General features: G+C 42.8%; 1 protein-coding gene across 5 annotated transcripts in view; it reads right to left on the reverse strand.

The window, feature by feature from the left end:
* The window catches only part of adam23a (ADAM metallopeptidase domain 23a), a 37,876-nt gene extending 22,150 nt beyond the window's left edge, over positions 1-15,726 (reverse strand). For all 5 annotated transcript variants that reach the window (XR_011979926.1, XM_072683696.1, XM_072683694.1 and 2 more), the window contains exons 1-15: positions 15,324-15,726; positions 14,424-14,605; positions 10,193-10,269; positions 8,692-8,755; positions 8,528-8,610; positions 8,137-8,200; positions 5,459-5,531; positions 5,248-5,333; positions 5,009-5,074; positions 4,259-4,327; positions 3,946-4,112; positions 3,771-3,855; positions 2,462-2,549; positions 345-396; positions 134-233 (exon numbers count right to left, since the gene is read on the reverse strand). Coding sequence is in view for 4 of the 5 variants with exons in the window: in XM_072683696.1 (XP_072539797.1) it covers positions 134-233; positions 345-396; positions 2,462-2,549; positions 3,771-3,855; positions 3,946-4,112; positions 4,259-4,327; positions 5,009-5,074; positions 5,248-5,333; positions 5,459-5,531; positions 8,137-8,200; positions 8,528-8,610; positions 8,692-8,755; positions 10,193-10,269; positions 14,424-14,605; positions 15,324-15,402 (1,335 nt within the window). In the remaining variant the exon portion in view is untranslated. The remainder of the gene's footprint in view (positions 1-133; positions 234-344; positions 397-2,461; positions 2,550-3,770; positions 3,856-3,945; positions 4,113-4,258; positions 4,328-5,008; positions 5,075-5,247; positions 5,334-5,458; positions 5,532-8,136; positions 8,201-8,527; positions 8,611-8,691; positions 8,756-10,192; positions 10,270-14,423; positions 14,606-15,323) is intronic.
* Between the last annotated feature and the right edge of the window lie 1,344 nt (positions 15,727-17,070).

The following is a 17,070-nucleotide window of genomic DNA, read 5'->3' on the forward strand; positions in this document are numbered from 1 at the left end:
ATGCTCACAGTAAACACTGTGATGTGCGAGAGCCCATTGGTATATTACAGTACTGCAAAGACCAAAAACAACAAGAGGATCATAACTATAAGATCAACGGTGTACAGAATGTGTGCATGTGTTATAGGCTTACCTTGTTGGGTCTGTTAAACAGACATGAAGCGCCTCCCCTGAGTAGGAAGTTCTTATAATCATTGATGCTGCATTTGGAGAACCTCCGAGGATGCTGCACTCTGTAGACAGAACAAAGAAATCAAGGCTTAGGGAAACAGATTTAAAATGAATGGTAGGAATGCAGCACATGAATCAAAAGTGTGTGTGTGTGTGTGTGCAAGCCACGGTACCCAGTATCTTCCATTATGCACCCCACCCACGAGTCCATGCAGCCGCACTCCTCTGGAGGAACACAAAACACAGAGAAAGACAAAATAGATTAAATGAATCTGTAATCTGGGCATCTCTGGCTCACATGTCGAAGCTCTGTTTATGGCTGTTCAAGCAAGTAAAATATGACCTGATTTCCCCAAAATGGTTTGAAGTTAAAAATGAAACATTTCCTTAATATTTTAAGCACAGATTATTTCTGCATTTGCATTAAAGTAATACAAATGGAAAGCAAATGTTTGGGCACTTTTCATGGTCAACACTCAGTAACACCCTCTTTGGCCTGATTGCCTGGTCTTTTAATTTACAGATTTTTGATGATTGTCCATTGTGTATTTTGAGGTGTGCTGTAAACATAGTCCTGTTTTACAGATTGTGTGATGTTTCGGGTATTTAATTGAATCCATTCTTCCCTTTATTTGTAAAATGGTCCTCACGCCACTGGTGGCAACACAAGCCCCAGGAATGATCAATGACCACAGTGTTTGAGAGTCGGAGAGTCATTTGTTCTTTTAATGATTTCTTTCTCCAAACATACCTTTTTGCTCATTGTGGCCAAAAGGTTTTAAACTCATCAGCCCACATGACAGATTTCGAGAATGTATGTTTTAGACGTTCCTTTAAAACTAAAAGCTTAAGTCTCTTGGGGTACCCAAACTTTTGCATACTGTTTTTTGTTTCACTCTACAGCTGTACAAAAGAACAATAATATACTACACATCTTGCTTATAATGTTGAAAGGAAAGTTTCATCTTTAGCTTCATGCCTTTTGGATCAGCTAAGATCTTTTACTCACATCACTGTTTACAGTAAAATCAATTTCGCGTTCCAAGTAATAAAAGCAGGGATGTCCCGATTAAGGTTTTTTACCTGCCGATCCGATTCGAGCCTCTTATTGCTGACTATCGACCGATACCGATCTGATCCGATCTTTGTGTTTCTATAAATAATAATACACCCCCACAACCTTGGTAAGATGTGCTAATACACACTAGTAAACAGTAAAATCATTATATTTAAACTAAACTCTAAACTGGCAGTATTTTTAAACAACCGTTAGTGTCTATAGTGTTTAATATCTTACAGGCCAGTCTGACTGACATACCCGACCATTCAGCTCCCAGTTCCTTCTGCAGTCAAATCACTTAGTGGGTGTGCATTAGCCTCCTCCTATCACTTATTTCCAGCATAGTTTGGCTTCTAACCAGGCGTAATTCAAGAGTAAAGACAGGAAGGGAGTAATGTTATATCTTCACAAATGGATCTAATGGAATAAAATATTTGTTGTTTCACGACTACAACCAAACTGGGTGGTTTTGGCAGCGCGGAGGAAAATAGCAGAAAATAGACCAACATTTAATGGAAGAGTGAAGAGTTTAATTCCTCCTCTTCTGACAGATTAACGAACACACTCTTTACCTGCTGCTCTGTGTGCTGTTTGTTGTTGCTGCATCACGTTTACAGCGAGCCTCTAAGATAACTCTAAAGCTTTATGTTCCACCCTAAATAATGCAGCAGTTAAGTTCTGCTGTCGAAATTTACTTAGTGTAACTGCGGCACTCTTTAAGGTGGAATGGAGAGTTAGAATTATAAGCAGCTTTTGGCTACTAAGTGGTAACGTTGCTGCACTTATCAGTTCAAATAAAGCTATGTTCTGCTTTGCTCATCAAATAATGTCACAGATGAACTATGTCTATTGTAGTTTTCGGGAAAAAATGTAAAGCTGGTCTACAGCAGCTGAGGATTATGTCTATTAATGGTGCCTAGAGGATGCCAGATGACAAGTCAATACCTGGTCCATTAAAAATTCCTGGATTGGCCCCCGATCCAGAGTCACTGTATCAGGTCGGAACTTTCCTAAATGGAAGCTTATAGCCATCGATTCAATTCAGCCCACCCCGAGACGCAGCCTTTATGAATCGGTTTTGGCCTGCTGACTACATTTGCGGTCTGTGTAACACTGTGTAAACTAGATTTTTCACCAAACCTATCAACTCCTTTAGCCAGCACAAAATGGAAGTCACCATATACTGGGTGGCTCATAAATAACACAATAGCATAACAGTTCAAAACATACTCCTCTTGATGACAGGGTCCCACTGGATGCCCAAATTCTGCGCCAGACTCTGAGAGAGAGAAGCAGCCATCGTCCACGTGCTGCCAAACTGAGAGTGTAAGAAAAGAAGAGAGTAGAGATGAACAGAAATACAGATACATTTACAGATACAAAGACATGGTGGTAAAATCATATCAATCAGAGATAATAGGCTCAAACAAAGTACTTAAGCTGAGTAAGACACATAGAACTGTAGCAGAACATCTTAGTATTTCCAGCATACAGTGGCTTACAAAAGTTGGTGCACATCTGGTCAAACTTTCTCTTGCTGTGAATAGCTGGGCTACGGTCATATTTGTACAGGTGTTGCTGCACAGTAGAACAGTGCACAGCCATTCCACAGTCTGCATAATCTTCGTCTTTTGAAGTCAAGCAGAGTTTTGACATTTCGATCTGAGGTAATGGCTATCTGAAAACACTTCGCTATCTTCTTATAGTTTCCTGCCTTGCAAGCATGAATTATTAATTCTTTTCAATTTTAGAGTGTTAAGCAGCTGCTTAGAGGAGCCCCAGGCTGTTGATTGTTGGGACAAAGTTTAAAGAGTCAAAGTATTTATAAAGCTTTGAAATTTGTGTCACCTGACCTTTCATAACAAAGATTAGGAAATCTTTGTAGAAGTAGAAGTCAGGAGAAGGCTATTAAAATTGCACCTGAGCACAAGAAGATTAAATGAGTAGATGTAGATGAGTAAATGGTAACTAGTACATATACACCTCTGCTGAGGTATACGTTATATGGACAAAAGTATTGGGACACCAGCTCATTTACTGTTTCTACTGAAATCAGGGGTTAAAAAAAAAGAGTCTATCCTGTTTTTGTTAGAGTAACTGTCTCTACCGTCCAGGAGTGACTTTCTACTAGTTTTTAGAGGATTTGGTTGCATTCAGTGAGAAGAGCGTTACAGAGGTCAGGAGCATTACAGAACTCATTCCCAACTCTCCAACTCATCATAAAAGTATTGGATGGAGCACCAACCATCATTCCAAAGAACACCACTGCTCCACAGCTCAATGCTGTGGGGCTTTATACCCCTCTACCCCACGCCGTGCATTAGGCATGGGGCCAAGGTTTATCAGCTCCAGAGAGTCCTATTCTATTGGCAGCACTTCTCTGCAGGGACTAAACAAGCTGTATGTATGTGCATTTGCACATCTGTGTCAGAAATGGGTGCAATTTAAAGTAGCTGAATGCATTCATTAAAAGGGGTATCCATAAACATTTGGACATATAGTGTCTCTTCCTACATTAGATGCATTTACTCAGCCTCACCTCATTAACACCCACTCCTCGCCCTTTTGAACACACGCCACCGATATAAGCCACGCTACTCCGGCCATAATGAAACGTGACGTTCCTGCGAAGAGAGGTAAACTTCCTTTACTGCAATTTCCGGAAAGAAGCGAACTGGCACCAAGGTAATGTTCTGATCTTTGCTCAGACTTACGTGAAGAGGTGGACTGTATCTGCGTTGACACGGATGTTCTGCTGCCGGTATTTGGAGAAATCTCTGAGCATGTCCAGAGGCTTCACACTCAGAGGAATCCTGTCTCTGTCCGTCCAGATCTCCACGGCAACGAGCACCACACGTGTGTTTAGCTGCTCCTTGAAGATCTGTAGATCAGTAGATCATACCATAAAAAGAGACACACAAGACTGACTATATTAGTAGACTGTATGGTCATTAGTGTTGTATGTTAGATTATTAGTTTGATTCCAATAAATGCTGCAGCTATAGGATGACAACAGTTTGTACTTACAGCATCCACCAGGTTAACCACTGATTTGGCAAAGTTCCTGGCATGCTTTTTGCTGTAATGCCTCTTAAACTGGACACAGAAAAAGCATTGCATAAATCAATAGACAGAAGGCGTCAGGCATCAAAGCAGGTTTGGTTGCTGACGTGCAGCATTTTTTTAGAACAGCTACACTATATGTGCAAATGTTTGTGGACACCCCTTCTAATAAATGCATTCAGCTACATGAAGTTGCACCCATTGCTGACACAGATGTGCAAATACACACACGCACAGCTTGACCAGTCCTAATAGAGAGGTACTGCCAATAGAATAGAACTCTCTGAAGCAGATAAACATGAACCTATTCTCTGAAATTAATAAATTCTCTGAAATGATGGTTGGTGCTCCACCCAACACGTTTGGAATGAGTTAGGGAGTTGGAAATGAGGTGGGGTGGTGATCCTCCAAAATCCTGACCTCATTGTCGCTCTTGATGCAGAAGGCAATTAAATCCTCATATAAAGACTCCAAAATCTATCTGAATGCCTTCACTGGACAGTAGAGACAGTTACTCCAACAAAAGCGGGATAAACTCTTTTTTAATATTAGCCTTGATTTCAGAAGAAACAATGAATGAGCAGGTGTCCCAATACTTTTGTCCATATAGTGTATAACACAAATAAGTACTAATTCATATATTTGGTTTTGTGTTGGCTAAAACTAAAAGGAAATTGAAAGAATGTGTTCTGTGACGCGCATATTCAGACTCACCGTGTTGTGGTCGCTGACGATCATAATTTCCAGATACTTCATTTCCTCAAAGCCCTTCTGTGGCACCTAAAAGATAAACTTCACCATGACTAAACAGCATGTGCACCCTTCAGATCCACCGTACAGCAGTCTAGACTTCAGTAGAACATAAAAGTGCTTCAAAGGTTCTTGAAGTGATACCATAGAAGAATTTAGCACTATTTCCATAGCAACCAATGGCACAGAGGTCGGAGTCTCACCGCTCGTTTCCTGCGCCGCCTCAGCCACGCCATGTCAGAGAACATCAGCTCTTCGTCCTCCTCTTCCTCTTCCTGGTCCTCGTCAGCTGAGAGAGAAAGAGAGAAATAAGGAGCAAGAGAGACAAAGAGAGAGAGCGGGAAAGAGAGATGTAACCATGGAAACCACATAACCCACCAGGTGTTCTTACAGACCGACACGATGCACTCTTACCCAGACCAGCAGGGTCACGGCCCATACGGAGCGATGACGTCCGCCGTAAGGTGTGGGGTCGTGACTCGGTCTCCTGTAGGTCACAGTTCGAACCATGAGGACTGAAATTCGCCTTCGCTATTCGCTTAAACACTGCTGCTTCACTCCAAATACCTCTCTTGGCAAGAGAAATCATCTTAAATCTGAGCTAAACAGGAAAGATTTCTCATTTTGAGATTGTTTTGAGTTTTAGACATTCTGAAATTTAAAAATATTTACAAATTCAATTAAAGCAGCATTACGCAAAAATTGCTATTTCTTGCTCCAGGGCTCCCACTAGAGTCAGGAAGTGGAATTTGCACTCTGAGCTACCCCTAAAGGGCCTGCTTTAAGCCCTGGTGACACTAGGGCCGATTCTCTTGTGTTCTTGTGTTCCTGTGGTCATCAGTTGCAGCCCAAGCACTGATCCATTCAAAAATTCACATCTAGCCGAGTACAGTCCGAAAGCCCAGATGTATTCTTTGTTTTGCCATGTTATCAAGGATGCATAAGGACATGACTTGTGTGGAATGCATTGCAGTCTTCCATTGTGGTTCAGCAGTTACCAGCTAACACGCTATTAATTCTACTAAAACCCCAGAAGAAACGATAATTACCCTCTAATCCCACCTCCCGGTTGACTGTGCACCATGTTGCCTCCTGTTTGTGTTATATTTTGTAATTTTGTAATGCGCACAAAAAAAAATCTCAGTTTTGAAAGTGCAACAATTAGCGTTTCCTCCATGTTGGCTCGGAGCGGAGCAGAGACAGTACAGGCTGCATCATAGGTCACACAACAAGAGCAGCAGCGCTATTGGTCAGGGACGCAAATTTGCAAGTCAAAGATCACAAGACTCGAGGCACAAGTTTGCACAATATATTCGCTCTGAAGTCACATACTTTTTGCCTGTCGCAGGGAATCTCTTTGAAATGCATGGAATTTCACACACAAAAACCCAATGTGACTAGAGCTTTACACATGCTTTCCTGAACTGTTACACAATTCTTGTGAGCGTTTTCCTGCCTGCTGTTTCCCGCTTAACAAAGTTACACAGTGCAGTTTCTGGCATGCTGAACCCGGAGCAGCAACACTAGAGACGCTTTGCTTCCTATTACAGTCAGTGGAGCATCACAATAAATTTAAAGCTGTTCTTTTAAGGTGAAATGCTACACAATGCTGCTTTAAATAATACAATTACATTCTTACAACAATCTCACAATGAGAAATAATTGAGGTTTAACCCATATTTAAGACGAGTTACACAACTACACTAGAAATATTCCCTATTCCCAATTTTCAGCATTAGAAAATGAGAAGCACTGATTAGAACACTATTATAAGAAAAATAAATGGTCCACTAATCAAGTTCCCTACATCATTTTGAGCGCTATACTGAAGACTTTGCACAAAATTTAATGATTGAAGTGAACAATTTTGTACGCCATAAAGATTTCCTCATTAATCTTTAAAAGAAATCACATTCCATAGCATCAGACACCATGCATCACTTTACTTTATTTAGATGCCCAAACAAACTTCCTGGCCTCTTAATGTCATTACATCAAATTTGCAAATTAAAAATAAAAAAGTAATTTAACGTAATTTAACGAAAGTCAATGTTAGCTCCAAGATAGCCACAAGCTACCACTCTAGTCACGATAGTTTACCCAATATTGTTAACACCCACGTTAAGTCTGTGTGTCGGCAGGTCTGAAGGATGTAGGCTGTAGTCCCAATATAGTCTGCGTCCCAATTGCACACCACACGCTAATACTAAGTTATAGACTATATCCTAATCTTAACAGTGCAGGTTTTGCTGGTTAGTATATAAAATATTAACAAACTAAACCCTTTTCCACTAAGGCCGTGTTCAGATTGCAGGCAAGTTGGATTTGTTTCTCAAATCAGATCTGGTGAGATGACTGAACTGAGGTGACTTATTTAATAACAGGTGATCAGATTGGATTTGCAAGCTGCTTTCATACACTAAAGCAGGAGAGACGGACATTGCTCTGGATTTAATGTCCGATTGTTTTGATTGTTGTCTGATGTGTTGTTAGTGGTGCAAAAGAAAATTGGAAAAATCCGATTTGAGTGGCCAGAGGGTCGTGACTGAAACGCATTTCTTGTGGTTTTGGCTGTCCTGACTATCGGAAAACAATCTGCATACAATCTAGACATACCAAAAATCAGATTTGGGATGGCAGTCTGAACATAGCCTAACAGAAAGTCAAAGTGAAGCATTGCTAAGCCAACATGGTTCTCCTGCTGCACTTGGGGTTATCGGCCATTTTTCTAATAATTGTTCCAGGCGTTAGTAGCCCCTCCCTTTCCGTTTCACATGAAGGTATGACAGTGTCCATCGTAACCACATTTAAAAACCAATGGCTCAGAGTATGTGTCTTGGATATTTGAGTATACTCAACTTTTACACTTTTTATCTACCCTAAATAATTCATTCTTATAAACTAGTCAGTATTAGTAATTAGTACGCAACTGGGACGCACCCTTAGACTGGGTAATCCACTAGATATTGCAGTGCATTGTGGGACTGAAAAAGCACCCTCAGTATTCTCCACTATGTTTTGTTAGACACCACTATAATAAGGGCACTATATAGACATCAGGGGACCAGTTTGGACACAGTGTATGAATTTACCGTGGAGTGAGTCTGGTTTAAGGGCTCGATGAGATAAACAAACACCCCATCGTCGAACATTCCACTGTGAGAAGAGAAAAGAAGAAAAGCAGAACAGACAAGATTCACGAAAGGTCAGCAAAAAAAAAGGGACCTGTTTGCGACATTAAATACCGTGAATGCTATCGTAGCCCGGATACGCATGTCTGCCCTCTCCCTCTGCCTCTCTCTCTCTCTGTGATACACTGCCACACACTAACTGATGACATTCAAAACCTTTCATGCACTCCACTGCCATCTGGCCTCACAGTGTGTCTCCAAACACGTACAAACACAAGCAGGCATGGTTCTGCACACACACACACAGATACACACACACACAAACAAAAATGAGGGATTGGGAGTGTCTTACTGAAGCCCATTGCAAGTCGATAGAGCCGCTCGAGAGGCTTCGTTCCCTCTCAATTCACCATGGTAGTAGCAGTGCTCCCCTCCCTAAAGACACATATATACACACAATTTAGCACCGCATTTTAATAGGGGTAGATTAATGAAGTGTGTAAGTGTGCCTCTTACCTTTGACAAAACTGGTTTGTCTTTCTCATAGTGGATCTCAACATAATCTGAGGACAGCAGATCACTGGAAAATAAGACAACTATTAAGGCACTGTACAGTAGAAATATGGCTGCAATCTATATCCAGCTAGTCTTGAAGTGTTCTTAAAGGAACAATCCAGTAACTTTCAACAGAACTAAGTAATCTGACGCATCTGTAGCATACAGTTGATTGTGAACTCGCTCTGTTGTTGGTTTGAATCCCTTTTCAGTTGTTTAACAAATGCATGTACATGTAACACTTAAGTACATGGAGATGGCATACCATGAACCTCAAACCCTCTTGTAAGCTCACTTAAAAGAAAATCCAGCATAACCAAAACAGAGCTGGTAAACGAGCCAATTCTTCTTGCTATGCGAACCAGGCCTTGTGACTGCGGCTTTTCATTTATTTATTAATTTTCAGTGTGGGGTTTTAACACTTTAAATTGTACAAATCTTTCAACAATTCAACAACACTTGGAAATGTAATAAAAATTTGCACTTAACTTGGTCAAAAGTGTGTATGTATGTAGTAATGTATGTTATTTAAAGCAGCATTATGCGGTATCTGTGCCTAAAAATAACAGCTTCATAATCATGTTGATGCTGCACTGACTTGTGGTCGGGAGAATAGCATCTCTATCTGTGCTAACTCTGGTATAGCGTGCAGAACAACACTCACGAGAACTGTGTCATATTTGTGAAATGTGTGAAATTCAGTAATATTACACTACAGCCTCAGTCCACATGCTTCAACATGCTGCAACAGTATCGCTGTTTGTCCAGAAAGGCAGAAAAGCATATCCAACTTGAAGGGTGTTTCAAAGAGCAGGAAACACCAATTCTCGCATAATGCTGCTTTAATACAGGATCTCGACTGCACATGATTTTCAGGTTGATCATTAATACTATCTTGTTACATTATTAAGTGTTATTACATTTCAGAATAAAATAGGTCTTGTTAAATTCCTAGGAAATTACCTTATTGGGTAATTATTGAAATATTAAGTTCTACAAGGTTGAAAACTCATGAGCAATCCTTTAAATTGTCTATGACACCCGAGCAGACCTATAACTGCTGCCCACACTACAGCAGATTGCAAAACTATCTATTTCAGTGCTCAGATTCCACATGAAAAAGTCAGACGTTGCAGTGAGTCACTGCTATTCAGATACACACCCACTCACCACCCACAGACACACACACACACACACACACAGTGGCACCCTGAATCCCAAATCACCCTGTTTGTTCCCTAAGGTTTAGTCTCCTAAGGGTTTACTGGAAGCACACACTCTCCATTATAATATATGCTTAGCCATTCATTCTAGATTTCTGCTGTTCTGCACAATATGAACATCCGCCCACGGCTCTGAGTAACACTGGCGCTCTCAATCCCTCAGAACCCCCCCACTTTTGCCACATGCGCTCACACACAAACAAACACACACACACACACACACACACCTCTACACCTACTTGTTCAGCGTGAGATCCAGAGTGAAAGTGGAACCAAAGGCATCCAGCTGGAAGCTCGCCTGGGCCAAGTGAATGGCCTGCGGGAGTTCATCAAACAAACAGGGATGGGCTGAGAGTTTGTCCAACAACGCAAGCACACATACATAAATAATGACTGAGGTAGAAGATTAGTACATAAGTATCAGGTAGAAATTCCCTGTAGAACTGCAGTGTAATGTGTAATTAAATGGTCAGTCATTCAGAGTGGTTTGCTGAGAAATGCAACTGAGTCCGAACTGTCCACAGTAGTGGTGAATGGAACTAGACGGCCGAAGCATCTAATGCCTTTTCAATAGGGTTGCGACCTATTCATATCAGAGAGGTGCCAGCCCTGTCCCGTAACAACCTTGTATCTCCAAAATGGCAACTTTACAGAAGAAGGCAAAAAAATTAAATGGAAGTCATCGTAAAAGGATTTTATTCCAAGTCATTTTGCAGCATTTCTATTGGTCCATTCATCAAGATAATCAGCCAGATTAATTATGTTAAACAGCAGCAAAGTTGGAGATAAAAGGTTTTTGTATGAGAACAACCATATATAACACAAAAAGATGTGTGTGGAGTCACTGTTTTGCATAACTAATAGAATAGTTACATATGCAGCTGATGTGGTGTTTGCCCTGGTTCTTATCACTACCACTGTAGAGAAATCCGAGTCAGCAGAGTTTTCTACAATGCACTATTCCACCAAAATCCACTCTGAATGATTTTGTTTACATCTCATCAACTAAATTATTATCACATGTTGAAAATCAGTGGAATTGACTTTTAAAACGTTGTTAGCTGCTGTTCCTCTGTTTTGACCCTTTTAATCTAACAAAATTCTACAGCTCTAAAGCAAAAGGTGCAGGAAGCAGTAAGGTCGTTTTCACACCAATAGTTGGTTTGCTCTGGTCCGAATCAGCTAACCAGTTTGTTAACTTGGAGCATCTTTCCCTTGGTTTGGTTTGTTGTGATGCAAGCAAAAATTCAAGCGCACCACAATGTGTCACAATAAACCATGTGGGGTGGGAACAAGAAAGAAAATACCGGAGTAAGGTCCTGTGTTCTGGACTAGTGCATACATCTGTAAAATTTAACATGGAGCATAGCTGTAGTAGTTATCTGGGCAATATACCCGGTTAACACCTGGCTATGGGAGCCGTTTAGCTCAAAGCCTGGGAAGTACACCTTATAGGTAGGTCGAATTAAGGTCAGGTCTCAAGGGTCTCTGTGTGGTTTGTTTTGCCCCCAAGTGCGATTACTGAATTCACACCTGCCCAAGCGAATCGAGCAAAGGGTGAAATCCAATTTAACTGGACTAAAAGGTGCAGGTGTGAAAACGCCCTTCAGCAGGCCATGTCCGGTACTGAACCAGCAGAATAAAATTCTGCTTCACTCAGAATTTTACTTGGGTAGAGTAGAAATGTATAACGTAGAGATGTAGAATACAGTGTTATCATTTGAAAACACTTACACAACACTTTTACAATTCTGTGTCTATGTGTCTATCCCATCTACATTTCAGAATTTGTGCACATTTTATTTATTTATTTATTTATTAGAACATCTGACACAAAGGTTTGGTGATTCTTTCATGCTGTTGGTTTCTAAAAAAAGGTGTATGGACCCCCAGATATTTCCACCAAATTGAGAAGTTTTTAGAGCTATTAAGAGTTGAAGCACAGTAGGCAGTGTAAGCGCTTCAGACGTTAAAAGCATTGATTTGAACGAGCCTCGTCCAGTCTAAACCTTTAATCAGAGTGAATTTGGCAGCTCAGCCTGTCAGTCACATCTTCACAGAATCTAAAAAAAAAGCTAATGGCCTATTAGACTTGAAAAGCATACAAAGCCATTTCTCAGGCTCTGGAGCTCCACCAAACTATGATCAGAGTCACATTGTCCAAAGGAAGAAAGTGTAGAAAAGCAGTCAATCTTCCCAGGGGTGGTCAAATGTCCTAAATCTGCCCGAGGGCAAAGTGTAAAATCATCCAAGTGACGTGGAACAAAATAGCATCATTAAAAGAACTTTAGGCCTCTCTTGCCTCAGTGTCAATAAACAAAAAAATCCAAGGCAGGACAGCATGTCAGAAAGCACTGCTAAATAAATATATAAATGTGTCTTGTCTCAAGTTCAAAAAGAAACACCCAGATGATCTAGATGTGTTATGGACAGATGTGCTATGATTCCGTTATGTCTGGCAAAAACCTAACACTGCTGTTCAAAGTATGAACCAATACAAACTGTGAAGCATGGTAGTGGTAGTGTCATGAGACATTTTTTGGGATGCTTTGCTGCTACTAGATCTAGTCAAGTGGAGCCATACATATTTTAATAGATTACTATTTTAATATTTTAATGAGTATCAGCTATTTTGATCTCAATCCAGTTCTGAGTCTTTGGTTTAACTATGGTATTCAGAGAGTGGCATCAAGATGCCATTAATGGACATTACTGCCTGGCCTGGGTAGCACTTTAAAAAGGTAAATAAAAAAAGTTGAGAGTCGAGTCTGCAATGTGGAGCTATTTTACAGTGGGCCATGAAAACAGACCATAATATCAGCACCTTTGTAAAACTATCACTGAATCGCTCTGTTTTAACCAGCAGGAGAACCACTCGCCTATCTTTGTTTTTAAGCCAGCACTGAAGAGCACATTCAGAACTAAGTGGAAGCTAATGCTAATGCTAATACACACACGCTATATAAACCCAAATCACAGCACATTTACCCACTATAAACCAGCTATTTCACACCCACACACAAAGTGATATGAATGCAGTGTTGTAAAGGAGCTGTGAGCTGATTGGTCAGGGAGGAGAGTCAGACTGGATGATAAGATATCAAACACACTATAACAGTCATTTTAAGAAAACTCTACTAAACTAAATCAATCAGTCTAGAATATCTCATTATAGAAACTGCTACTAAAAATAAAGGTATTTTACTACGCGTATTAATCAGCAGCTCATTGAGGCTCAGATTGGATTGGGGCAAAATAACATCTGTCTGTGAGCTGAAGCTAGGGCAGAGTTGGGTCATGCAACAAGACAATGGGCCAACGCACACATGCTTCTACCTCAGGGTGGTTACAAAATAAGCCAGTTTTGGAATAGCCCTGACCTAGTTCCTATTCTGGCAGGACCGGAAATGTGCGGCTCTTGCTTAAAGGCTTACAAATATAACTGAAGCAGTTCTGTAAAAAAGAGTGGGCCAAAATCCCTCCATTGCATTGTGAGACACTAAGTACCACTACAGAATGCGCTTGGTTGCAGGTATTGCTACTATGGAGGGGGGGGGGGGGGGGGTTGGGGGGTTGAATATCTTTCTTTTTATAAACTGATAACACATCACACTGTTGTCTCCTCTGGGTCCTTTTTATGTATTATTAGGTATTAGGTTTTTGTTGAGGATAGTCATTCAGTGCTTAAAATGTGCACAAATTCAGGATTTAGAGACTTCTTTTATGGCACTGCAGCTGAGTTAGTTCCTAGTTCTTACCCACCTCTGTTCACATATGCCACCACTTGAGAATAGAGAATTACGCAGAAGAAAAGGTTGAGGTTTAAAAATATCCACCTCAACACACCATCTTATCATAACACCTCCATGAATCAACACAAGAACTTTTCCTTTGGGAGCAGAAAAAGAATAACTCAAATTACACTGTGGTGCTGTTTTTTGACCTGAAATGCTGCATTGGCAGCGTGAGGCAGGCGGGAGGTGTGTGCACTGCAAGCAAACCCCCAACCTCTGTCCCAGCTGGGGGGGTAGGGGGGTGTGGTTGAGGTAGAGTGCTACTTTTGCGAAAAAGGGATGTCGGGGCTGGAGAGATGGGGAGAGGGGGGTGGTGGTGGACCATGTTTAGTTGCGCACACTGTAACTGGTAATGTACACAATGCACCATTCTCAGCTGCTGAGGAAATGGGGGGGGGGGGGGGGGGCACTTGCAGTTGTTGTTTTTTTTTTTTTTTTTGCCTCACTACAATAAAGTGCTCAACCAGCATTCCATCACACACACTCGCCCCCCTAACACACATTCTCACTCTTACCACTCCCACCAGCTTCCACAAAGTCACACACACACACACACACACATTCTTCCTACCACACATTCCCACTCGTGCACTCTCTGTAGTGGATACACACATCTTTTGCTCTCTCTCTCTCTCTCTCTCTCTCTCTTTCACCGTAACCGCCCACCACACCTCACCTGGCCATCGGCCTGGTTGCGCGCGCGCGTATCCAGGTCGTGGTGCGCGCTCTCCGCCTCCTCGTTCAGGTAGTAGACGAGGCGTGACGGGTAGGTGACGGCCACCTCGTGCTCGTGCGGAGTTCTGCCGGCATCGCGCTCCCTCGGCCTCAGCTCCTCCTCATTCTCCGCGCGGGGGGACACTGCGGGGACACGAGGCGGCAACGACACACGCCGTTAACTCTCGGACAGGAAGCCCGTCAATTATACATGAACAGGAGAGTGCGAGAGGAGGTAGGGGAGGGGGGCGCTGTTTCTCTGTTTTCCAGCAGAGCGCGCGGTATTAAATCACTGAGACACAAACAGTAAAAGCACTCAAATGCAAGAAAATACACAAGCCCAGACCACTGACAGGTCCAGGACACCAGCAAGACGAGGCTTGATGACAGAACTAGCAATGCGAACGATCTCCAAGCGCTCCTCCAAGCACGGGCTAGGCTGCTGGCTGCGTGCGCACTTGCGTGTTTATTAGCAATAGCTAATCAAATTAGGATGCACTTTGGCTCCTCGTGCAGGCGCAGGGATTCCGGATCCCCCCCCCCCCCCCTTCCTCTTCTCCTTACTCGGCCTGCTAACACTGCTGCTAAGCCTTTATTTAGTGGGCTGCGTATAAATAAACACAAGCAAGGCAAAGCAATGGAGGCGTATCAATGGAGAAGATCAGTGATGGATGCAGGTCTGTGGATGATCGACAGGATATGTGGGGATATCCCCCTCCACCACCCCCCCGCCGTCACTACCTCCTCACCCCCGAAGAGGTATGCACACATACACACACACGCGCGAGCGCGCGCTATGAGAAATAAAGCGTTATACAGCGTTATAAGACGCAGACAGGTGTCCCAACGCGAATATACGTACCGGTTGACGCCGAGGAAAACGGATGCAGCAGCGCTATCAGGAGGCTAGCGAGCAGTCTCGGCTGGAGCATCAGACGCATGATTCATATTTGAAGGCTGGAAAAAAGGAGAGGACGTTAACGCGTCAGGCTACGAAGAGCGTCCCGGTCCATTGTTGCAAAAAATAAGGGGTCGAATCGTTTGGCGCGTCCCGCGAGGGCGCGAGGCGGACTGGGTTGGAAGAGGAGGGGGGAAATCCAGCATGCAGCATCGGCGGTGGAAGGGATGGGGCTGGCTGGGGAGCGCGGATGACAGGCGGAGGGGTGGGGAGCACTGGCTGAGCGAAGGAGGGGACGGTTGTGCGGGCTAGAAGGCGGTGGCCAAGCATCCCACACAGCGGGCGAAGCCACTGCGCCTGCGCACTGCATCCGCTGACGTGTCAGGTGAGTTGCGCACGAGCGCGAGCTCTCCGCGCTAAACACGGCGCACAGCCTCGCGAGCGCGTGTAGTTCCGTGGGTCACATTCAGGTCCGTGGCTCTAACGTACCGCTCGGTCGTATGTGTGATGTCGTATCTGGGCGCTGGTCTGAGTTGCAGCCTGCAGTGCCGGTGGGTTTCTCTGAACTCTCCCACTTGATCCCTCAGTATCCGAGCTCTCCGTGCCCGCCAGGCATCATTAGAGCGGTTGTTCGCGGAGGGATAAGCAAGAGAGGAAGCGGACTGGACTTCATACTCTTAATGAAGTGGTCTCATGGGACCAACGGACCGTAGAGTGGGGTGAAGAACCAACGTGGAGACACAGAATAAGAGAGTGAGTGAATAGTATACTGTGGGATGCAAAAGTTTGGGCACCCCTGGTCAAAATTCCTGTGAATAGGAAGTGAGTAGAAGATCTGAACTGAAAAACCTCCAAAAACCAGCAGTCGACGCTTTGGGTTTGTGTAGCAAAAGCTGAAGATAAAAAGAGGAGGCAGGGTAATGATCTTTATGCTGCATGCCATCAGCAGCTAGAGTCCAAAAGAGCACAATTGGTCTAGGTCATACCTACATCATGTCAGTGTGATGCTGGCAGGCTGGGCATCGATGCATCAGAGCCGGGTACCTGGCACTTTCCTCTGAGCGCGCTGGTTGCCCGGTGATACATTGCATGTTTTCATCCTCACCCTCCCGGTAACAGGTGCATTATATGTGATAGAGGGAGAGTACTAACATGCAGGTTGGGTAATTGGCTAATCTTAACAATTGGGGAGGAAAAACCAGTATCAGCTACCTCCAGAGACTCAAACAGAGGGTTTTGCCATGGCCCTCACAGTCCTCTGACTTAACATTATTGGACAACCTGTGGATAGATCTCAAAAGAGCAGCACAGCAAGACGGCCCAAGAATCTCAGAACTAAAAACCTTTTAAAAGGAAGGAAACAGAATCAACTAAACAAGAACCGAGACTCTTTACTGGACACAAAAAGAACTGACCAGCTGTGATACTTGCTGAAGGGGGTGTTACTAAGTGCTCACCATGCAGGGAGACGTTGGGCCCTTTTTCTTTGTTATTTTCTTTAGTAATTCTGCTGATAATAGTTCATCATCAGTCAGTTCATCTTTTACTTTTGAATAGAGGTGCCCAAACCTTTGCATGCCACTGTCAGCCTCTCTCTCTCTCTCTCTCTCTCTATATATATATATATATATATATATATATATATATATATATTCCATCTGTATATTTTTTGCTTTTTTTGCTTCTTATATTTCTAAATGTTCATATTTTT

Source organism: Salminus brasiliensis, chromosome 7 (genome assembly GCF_030463535.1).
Source record: "Salminus brasiliensis chromosome 7, fSalBra1.hap2, whole genome shotgun sequence".
Classification (NCBI taxonomy): Eukaryota; Metazoa; Chordata; class Actinopteri; order Characiformes; family Bryconidae; genus Salminus; species Salminus brasiliensis.